General features: G+C 34.0%; 1 protein-coding gene across 1 annotated transcript; it reads left to right on the top strand.

The window, feature by feature from the left end:
- The first annotated feature begins 3,712 nt into the window (after nucleotides 1-3,712).
- LOC100785996 (DNA (cytosine-5)-methyltransferase DRM2) lies at nucleotides 3,713-10,004 on the top strand. Its single transcript, XM_003524501.5, has 11 exons — nucleotides 3,713-3,999; nucleotides 4,099-4,132; nucleotides 4,290-4,334; nucleotides 4,412-4,546; nucleotides 4,915-5,014; nucleotides 5,096-5,142; nucleotides 6,098-6,214; nucleotides 6,587-6,686; nucleotides 7,976-8,067; nucleotides 8,240-8,983; nucleotides 9,414-10,004. Exons 3-11 carry the CDS (start codon nucleotides 4,332-4,334, stop codon nucleotides 9,846-9,848), a joined length of 1,773 nt encoding a protein of 590 aa, XP_003524549.1. The 5' UTR covers nucleotides 3,713-3,999; nucleotides 4,099-4,132; nucleotides 4,290-4,331; the 3' UTR covers nucleotides 9,849-10,004.
- Nucleotides 10,005-10,059: the final 55 nt, after the last annotated feature.

The raw sequence follows: 10,059 nt of genomic DNA, 5'->3' as shown, positions 1-10,059 counted from the left end.
CTATAATTTTTTTTCCTTCTAATCCACCAAAAAAAAGTTTATATAGTATCCAAAAAAAAATTATATACCTTTTTTGGCCAAAGGTTTATATATTTTTAAAAGATGTGAAATCAAAGTTTTTTTTTTTCAAGAAACTTATAACTGTACAACACAGGATATGCAGTTCCCCTTATCATTACTTTCTCGCCCCTTCAACTGCATGTTGAAGTTGAAGTATCCCATGCACATGACTTATATAATTATTTTTCTTTTATTAATTTCCTGTTAACTGCACCTGCACCAATTACCAAAACTTACCCCATCTTTTTTTTTATCATTTTAAGTACAGAATGTCACACATTAATCTAGACTTCCACGGCACATGTTTCTCTAGCTTAATCTATTTATCAAAAATAAAATAAAATAAATAAGAGAGAGTTTCTAATGTCTACAAGAGCCTAGAGAGAAGCATCGAGAGGCTACATTATTAAAAAATAATAAAAATACTCCAAAGTTCAAATGCTCCTTTAACTTATACGACATGTGAAATACATACGTAAGGCAAACTATGAACTCAAAGCATGCATTTGTTTTCACGTGACACTTGTTTAAAAAGTATCCGTGCATTCCGTTTATTTGCTTGCTATATAGTGATCAGTGACATGTGAGATGCATTAATATTTTAACGGATTCAATAAAATAAACAAATTGTATTGCTAATTAAAATGAATAAAATAGAGGGTCAAATATATTATGAATAGAATCTATAATGAGTATCGATTTCAGATCAACAAATTGTACAATTCCATTGTACAATTGTACAACAAAATCGCAGTTTATCACGAAAATAGGCTTGAGGTTGCGCTGAAGACGCAAGCTTCACATTGTTTTGAGTGTTTTTCAAGGCTCCTAAATGCATCAACTTTCTCAACAATATATGTTGTCCTATGTAGCATGTCTGCAAGAAAAAAAATCACTTTCATTTTTTTTTATCAGCAATAATATATTTATTATATAACACAAGGTGTGCAATATGAACATATACATCTCCAATGGCTCTCCCTGAATTGGACAACCCGATAGTGCATATCAAAACAAGGAAGAAATACAACTTAGTAACATATATAAAAGTTGAATCTTAATTTATACAAACTAATAACTACATTAAAAAAAGAGAGATACAACACCTCCCACATAATCCCAAACCAAAATTTGTATTAAATCAGCAAATAAACTTGAAATTTTCCATTGAAGCTCTTAGATCAACTTGCCACATTTGATATGTGGTTGGGAAATCTTTTTGGAGTGCTTTTAGCCATGTCCACACGAAAAACATGGTTTTGTGCCACACTTTCTTACAATCAAGTTGTTTTCCTTCGAATACAATGTCATTCCCCTGAAACCATAAGTTCCAGATAATAGAACACTAACCCACCACCCACCAATCATTAGCTTTCCTCCCAATCAACCCATGTGCATGTTGCCAAAAGTGATCTATTGTAGATCCAGGAAGAGAAAAATTTAATCTCATAATGTTGTACTAGCACTTCCAAATATTATGAGTAATTGGACAAGTAAAAACAAATGAGATACATCTTCAATCACCTTTTTATAGAAAGCACAAAACAATTCTTATTCATGAATTTGGATTTGTCTTCTATGTAAATTCACCTTTGTTGGATCCTATCCAAGAATTTTCTCCACAACATAAAAGATACCTTTAGAGGAATTTTAATTTCCCACAAAGTTTTGAAAATGTCAACCTCAGAGGAATCAAACCTTGAACCCAATAAAACTTTATATGTCGATTTAATTGAGTATGAATTAGATCCATCCTCTAACAAAATCCAATATTCTTCCCCTCCAATACCAACTCTAACTCCATCCAACACCAACAAAAAATCCACCACCACCCTATTTTCCCACTCAAACTACTCTCTTCTCCAAGCAAAATCCTACTCCCAATTACCACCCCTCCAACATCCCATACTTCCAATTACCTCTCCTTTTTGTTTTGAATTTTAAAATATCCTTGAAAATAGATTTTGAAGAGAGTATTGTCTTGCCCACCTATCCTCCTAAACATTATTATTTTTACCATCACCAACCCCCCACTCAATAAGCTCATCAAACCACGTGTTTTGTGTTCCCTCACACACTAATTTCAAATCTCTTACCAAATGGACTCAAATGATCAAGTCCCACAATCACAAAATTCCCTTCACCCAAAATATTTTGACTCAAGAACCTTATTCCAAAGGTCACCATTATTGTTAAATAAATACTATTTATATTTTGCCAAAAGAGTAAAATTGAAAAACAATATATCTTTAACCCTTAACCCCTCCCCCATAAGCCTTTGGAGAACATATTTTTTCCAACTCACCCAAGATACATTCTCCCTCCCATCCTCACACTTCACAAAAATCTTTTTTGTAATGTGTTGAACTATTGACAAGTATATCAATTTGCACAAGTAGTAATTAAAACGGTAAGTCCAAGTATCGTGTCCACAGATAATTTGTTTTACTTAGATGTCGTATATTCAGTGTGTAAACATTTTCAACTTTGGTAATAAAAATAGAGAGACCCATTCATTGTTTGATTTTCTTTGATTAATTCTTCTAAACTTAAACAAATGACAAATTAAACACAAAGATGTAGAACGAAATAAATATCAAAATAAAAGCGTCGGGGAGTATTCTATTGAACTTCCTCTTGTCGTACTAATAAATTTTTCTCTATTTAACATTACTCTAGCATTCTTGCACCATCGATTTACTCAGACCATGATTCATTACATGAAAGAGCCTAACTCTCTTAGTTTGTGTTCTTGATTCCTCAACAAACTCATTCTAATGGAGTTGTACTACGCACAAGATGCAAAATATATTAGATTACTGCACTCTATTCTTAGATATACAGACCTCTAGCTGCTCTACCAAGTTCTAAGGATTCTAAGCATTTTCCAACACCCAAAACCTAACCAAGCATACAAATGGATGATTAAACCACAAGTATGTACAATAAACACAGATAGAAGCAAAGAACACTAAAAATAATATTAAATAAATAGTTAGAAGTTTTACATTAAGAATGTTCAGTAGAGAAACTCCCCAACAATGAAGTTTCTAGCCCTCCAGTAACAAGGAGAGCTCAATACAAGGAGAAAACAATGTTTGAATGAAAGAAAATGGTGAAAGTATGAAAAAAATGTCTTCTCTTTAGCTCTGGTGTCGTCTTCCTTCTATCTCAAGTCGTCACTCCCTCCAACTTCCTCTCTTCTCAGTGTTCTTAAAGACTTTTGGGCTTCTCAGCATACGAAGGCGCGTTCAGTTGTCTATTTTTTTAAAATAAAATAAAAATAATAACAATTTTTAACCGTCATTATATTAAATTAATTATTTTAAAATTTAAAATATAAGCAAAGTTAAATTTTATTAACAAAAAAGTAATAAAATGAAACATTTGAGAGTAAAAACTATTTTTTTAAAACTTAATATACGAAAAGTAAATAATAAAAATTTAAAAGAACAATTTAAACAAATTTTTAATGATAAAGAATTATTTATTTATTTTATATTTAAAAACCATTTAAACATAATTTTGTAAAATAAAATTAATGTTATATTAACCCTAATTCACTTTGTAGAGTATGATTTCTACATTTCTTTCCATTTCTTTTCCTTACTCCTCCCGAAAACAAAACCAGCTCTAGAGCTGGTGTTGCAATCAAACGGTTCAGATCAAAACACGTGGACTGATTTGTGAGAAACTTTGTCCCTGATTAACGTGTCCCCAGCGGGAGTGGAACACAGAAATTTTCACAGAAAAAACTGCGCGAGTATGGAAAGTTTTTCCATGCTTGTGTTGTTGCATTGTCCCTGAATTTGTACTTGATTCTGGGACGTCACTCAGTCTGAGTCTGTTTCTGCAAATTTCAAAACCCTCTCTCTCGTTACTCGCCATCACTAGCGAGTGCTCCTTCTTCCTCTTCGCGAAATTCGTATGCGAAGAAGGGTTGTGTTCTCTCTCTTTGCCGTTTTTGTTTGTTTAATTTTGTGTAGTTTTACGAGGTTGAATTTGAGCTGACGTGCATTTTTTTTGAGTTTTGTGCAGAGGTAGGGATTCGCGCTCCTGCTTTCTCAGACTGGTAGGGATTCTAATCGTGGTTTGTGAATCTCTGTGTTGTTTGAATTTGTAATCGGTGTTGAATTCGTTTGTTTAGGGTTTGGCATGATTTTAGGCTTGTGTGTTTGATTAGCTTAGTTTTGTGTGATGCTAATACTCTTACTTCTGTGCTTGGGCAGCCTAATTATCTTTTATTCTGCGAAGTAACTGAGAGATTGAAGATGGTATGAGCATATTTTGGTTCTTTACGAGTCCTCATTCTTAGTTTCTTTGGGAGAATATCTTAGTTTCTTTTTGGCAGGGAGGAGATGATTCTGGTTTGGAGAGTGACAATTTTGATTGGAACACTGAAGATGAGCTTGAAATTCAGAACTATAACTCGTCGTCTTCATGTTTAACCCTTCCTAATGGAGATGCTGTTACTGGCTCTGGAGAGGTAAGCTTTTAGAGACTTTTTCTTTTTCTTTATGTTTTGAGTGGTTGAATATTAAGAATTTTGAGGATATATTACCAGAAAGTTTAAGATAATGCAAATACGTTGTCTTTGGCAACTATAAATTTTCTTTTGGGATTTTGGCCTTCTCTAATTCCGATTGTTGCTGGCGTACTTGATAACCAACTAACCATAATGAACCAAAATGATAAACTAACCTTGCAGGTCAATGCAGAAAGAAAAAAAACTTCCGGATTGAAACCATACAAAACTATTTTTCATGTATAATGTCTATTTTACTGTTTAGATTTTGTGGAATTCATACATGTATTAATTTTTAGCTACTAATGTCCTATTCTCTCCCCCTTCAGGCAAGCTCGTCTGCAGTTTTGGCTAATTCCAAGGTGCTTGATCACTTCGTCAGCATGGGATTTTCTAGAGAAATGGTTTCTAAAGTAATTCAGGAATATGGTAAAGCATTTCTTTATTCTATTTAAATATAGATTTGATTCATAAAGTTCACAAATAAATATTGCTCTGATGAATATCCAGGTGAGGAAAATGAAGATAAACTACTTGAAGAACTTCTCACATACAAGGTGAGTTAATGTTTTCATAAGTCTTGAGCATTGTTGTGACCTTTGTCTCTTTGAGCTATTATTGAATTATAATGAATTTCTCTTCCGTAGTTGTCTTGCCTCATGTTTTCGAAATTAATAAAGAGTTTCATTTCCATATTGTGAAGTTGTTAGCATCTTACAATCTACACAATGAATTGTGAATCTTGTTGGTTTTCATTGGTAGTTAATTTTTTTGGGCCATCCTGTCTAATCTGGAGAGGGTGAGCCTTGTAGCAAGGGTAAGGTTGCTATCTTGTGACTTGGAAGCCACAAGTTCAAATTTTGAAAACAGTCTCTCCACGTGCAAGGGTAAGGTTGCATACATCTACACATAGCAGTCAATAATGCACTATAGCGGATTGGTGGAACTGAGTGGCCATGGACTGCTATGGGATTCAAATAGCATAATGGTTTTTATCAGTGGCCAAAATAGTGGCTTTTCATGTGCTATGGCACTATAGCGGCGCTACCATGATATATCCTTCAAAAACCCATTTTTACCCCTGGAACTCTGTTGTTTGGGGTATTTTTAGGTAAAATATTCCACAAAAAGTTACCTCTGTTTTGACCTTTGATCCTTCACACTTTATACGACTGTTTTTTCACGTGTTCTTTTCTTCTTTTAGACTGCCCATATCACATTTTTCTAATTTTTATCTAATTTGCTATACACTTTTCTATTTTTGTCATCATCTTTTTTTTATATATATATATTTCCCGACAATGTTCTTAATTCTCTTAGATTGTGTGTGTAATTTGTGACTTGTTATTCATCTTGAATTCCTTTAATTTTGGTACCTTTCATTTTGATTCTTTTGTTCTACTGACATATTTTTAGATTTCTTTCTGATATCTTTAATATACCATTTGCATATTATAAGTTTTTGACTATTATGTTACAATTGTCTTGATATTTTTGTTTTCATATTTGCAGGCTCTAGAAAGTTCTTCCCGTCCACAGCAGCGAATTGAGCCAGATCCTTGTTCTTCAGAGAATGCAGGGAGTTCTTGGGATGATTTCTCAGATACTGATATTTTTTCTGATGATGAAGTAATCTCTTCTTTTTGTGCTTTGATGTTTTTTTTAGACTGTATGATCTGATTCATCTTATATCTTGTTATTATCTGCCTTTAGTGTCATCTAGTGGGATGGTTTCTGCTTGTGCTATAGGACATGCAATGTGGCATGTAATCATTTTCAAACATGAAACAGATTAGGATGGTTTGTGTTTCTTTGTTGGGCATCTTAGGGACTTGTACAATTTCATTTTCCTACTTCAAAGAAAAATGAAATGTCATCATGCTTCCACTTGCTTTTACAAACATTTATGAGAGGTCTGGAATTGCTTGCTAGGAAACAATAAAGGGGCATGTTATATATTATAAGAAACAGCCTGCTTATTTTATTTGATATTTTTTGTAGGAAATTGCAAAAACTATGTCTGAGAATGATGATACCTTACGGTCTTTGGTGAAAATGGGGTACAAGCAGGTGGAGGCTTTAATTGCCATAGAAAGATTAGGTGCGTTTTGTATGATCCATTCATATGTATGGCTTGAGTTGTTAGCTTGTTATTTTTGCAAAAATGATAGAAATTTATTTTATTATTGTTGCTTGTTGTATGATACTGATTCATTATCTTCAATTGGTTTTGAGCACCTTGATTTGTGTCCCTTGGGCAATTGAGCCATTAAATAAAAAAAAATATTGCTGCTCGATTATTTTTGTTTCCTAGGTTTAAGGATTGATATTCTATTTACTGTAAGTTGTTGGATATTTTATATGAGCTCTTAGCACAAGTTGTTGTCACATTTCTAAAATGCATCTCTGAAAGCTTTTTCTGGGTGAACACTTCATATTCCTAATGTTTGATTTAGACATACTAAACTCTTTTACATTGGAATTTGAATACTTGTAGTTTCAAATGTGATTATGAGTGCTTGAAGAATGAAGAACAAACATTGTCATCTAAACACCTTGCATTATATAATATGCTTTAGTTAAGTGTCCAGCTTTATGAAGATTTAATCATATAGCCTTTTTGAAAGGTCCAACACTATTAGTTTCATAGAGATCGGGATCAACTAGTCCAGCAGGACCATGGTTTTGAAGTTATTCTTGGAATCTTTTTAATGAATCAATGCTATCCATCATTTTCATCACTCTCATTTCACATGGTTATCCAGGATAGTGTTTCCTCATTCTCTGCCACAGTACTAACTTTTTGAATGTCTCAGTGGATTCCTACCTGCTGAATGCATATCAATCTGCATTTTATACTATTGTATACTCAAGATAATGGACAGAACATATGTGCCTAGTAGTTTTTTCCCTTGCCTGAAGTGAAGATTACATGCTTCAATAATTTCCAGAGAAGAGACAAATTCATTTCAGTTTGGAATCACCGTTATTGTGGATAATAGATGATGAAAATCTTCTAATACGCAATCACCTTATGAATATACTGTAATTACTTCTAGCGAAGAATGATTTAATTGCTAACACTATAATCAGGGTTGCATGCCAGATATAATGGCTATAAATCATCATATGAGAATCAGATCATGTATTATATAATTATCTCTAAAGAATGATATACTGTTTAACGCATTTGTGAAGCTTGTATAATAAATTAATAGGTCCTAAATTTTGGTGTTTTTCCAAATATCAATTTAAACAAATTAACATGGTCAACTGCAATAATAACCTCACACAGTCTCTTGTTTGTTTGTGTTCGCAAGTTTACATAGTGTCTGTTTATGAGCTTTTTACTCTATTTTCTTGGCTCATTGTTCTAATGAAACACTGCAGGCCCAAACGCCTCACTTGAAGAATTGGTAGATTTTATAGGTGTTGCTCAAATGGCAAAGGCTGAAGATGCTCTTCTGCCTCCTCAAGAAAAGGTAGCAATGTAGCCATAATGGTAATCTTTGGATGAATAAAATAGAAATTTAATGCATTTAATTTTCTGTAAATTTTTCCTTCAAATTATCTAGCATCATCCATTTGTTGCTCCCCCTTCCCCCTTTCATTTATCTGTCACATGTTTAAGTTATTTTAATGTTCTTTTTACAGTTACAATACAATGACTATGCTAAGTCCAATAAACGAAGATTATATGATTATGAAGTGCTGGGAAGGAAAAAGCCTAGGGGATGTGAGAAGAAAATCCTCAATGAAGATGACGAGGATGCTGAAGCTCTTCATCTTCCAAATCCGATGATTGGGTTTGGTGTACCTACAGAGTCAAGCTTCATAACACACAGAAGGCTTCCAGAAGATGCCATTGGGCCTCCTTACTTCTATTACGAGAATGTAGCCTTAGCACCAAAAGGTGTTTGGCAAACAATTTCAAGATTCTTGTATGATGTTGAACCTGAGTTTGTAGATTCGAAGTTTTTCTGTGCTGCAGCCAGGAAAAGGGGATATATTCACAATCTCCCCATCCAAAATAGGTTCCCACTTCTACCACTTCCACCGCGCACAATACATGAGGCTTTTCCCCTAACAAAGAAATGGTGGCCCTCATGGGATATTAGGACCAAGCTTAATTGTTTGCAAACATGTATTGGCAGTGCAAAACTAACAGAAAGAATTAGGAAAGCTGTAGAAATCTATGATGAAGATCCACCTGAAAGTGTACAGAAGTATGTTCTTCATCAGTGTAGGAAATGGAATTTGGTTTGGGTGGGAAGAAATAAGGTTGCTCCATTAGAGCCTGATGAAGTAGAAACGCTGTTGGGCTTCCCAAGGAACCACACCAGAGGAGGTGGGATAAGTAGGACTGACAGATACAAGTCACTTGGTAATTCATTCCAGGTATGATAATTCCCTCTCTTCCTATATAAATAATGTAGCCTCCATAGAGATCCTTCCGGATGTGTTTACTGTCATAAAGAAATGTGATACCGCTTGGAACTATTCAGTAATATTTTAATTTTTATGCATATTCAGATGAATCAAGTAGAGGAAGACCAAGAATAATAGAAAGAACCTGTTAAAAATGATTTATATGTAAATAACCTCTTACCTCCATAAAGAATATTGATTTTTGGCAGAACCCTATGGCAACATTCAATCTATGTTGTGAGACCTTAGCAAAGGCTTTGGTTTGTTGTATTAAGAATAATGCTGTCAAAGTGAAATCATATGCAGTTTCAGCATGTTTTCTCTTCTATGAAACTAGTGGTTAATGCATTAATGTTATCACGTAAATTTCTCTTTCCTTATTTGGTTCAGTTTATTTCAGGTTGACACTGTGGCATACCACTTGTCAGTTCTGAAGGAGATGTATCCTAATGGTATCAATCTTCTTTCTCTCTTTTCTGGAATTGGTGGGGCGGAGGTAGCTCTTCATCGGCTTGGCATCCCTCTCAAGAATGTTGTGTCTGTTGAAAAATCGGAAGTTAATAGGAATATTGTTAGAAGTTGGTGGGAGCAAACAAACCAGAAAGGTAATCTATATGATATGGATGATGTAAGGGAGCTAGACGGTGATCGCTTGGAACAGCTGATGAGCACATTTGGTGGTTTTGATCTAATTGTTGGTGGCAGTCCATGTAATAACCTGGCTGGTAGCAACAGGGTCAGCCGGGATGGACTGGAGGGAAAAGAATCTTCTCTCTTCTTTGATTATTTTAGGATTCTAGACTTGGTAAAAAATATGTCGGCCAAATATCGATGATTTTTGTCCCAAGAAGCCTCTTTCTCCGGTTTTGTATTTAATCCAAACAATTAGGATCTTCGTATATAAACCTGAAACATTAGAGACAGATACTTCTCATTCCATTTTTGTTGCCAAAGAAAGGCAACGTTTTCAAATAAAAAAATTATCTTAAAATTTCTGATTCCAGGTTACTATTTTATTAATACGTATGTGGGTTCAGTAAACATGG

This window comes from Glycine max, chromosome 5 (assembly GCF_000004515.6).
Source record: "Glycine max cultivar Williams 82 chromosome 5, Glycine_max_v4.0, whole genome shotgun sequence".
Classification (NCBI taxonomy): Eukaryota; Viridiplantae; Streptophyta; class Magnoliopsida; order Fabales; family Fabaceae; genus Glycine; species Glycine max.
This window is presented reverse-complemented; position numbering and strand designations above follow the sequence as displayed.

Coding starts and splice junctions, on each gene's coding strand:
- LOC100785996 (XM_003524501.5), top strand. Junction 4,547..4,914: donor CTGTTACTGGCTCTGGAGAG/GTAAGCTTTTAG, acceptor CTCCCCCTTCAG/GCAAGCTCGTCTGCAGTTTT. Junction 5,015..5,095: donor TAAAGTAATTCAGGAATATG/GTAAAGCATTTC, acceptor ATGAATATCCAG/GTGAGGAAAATGAAGATAAA.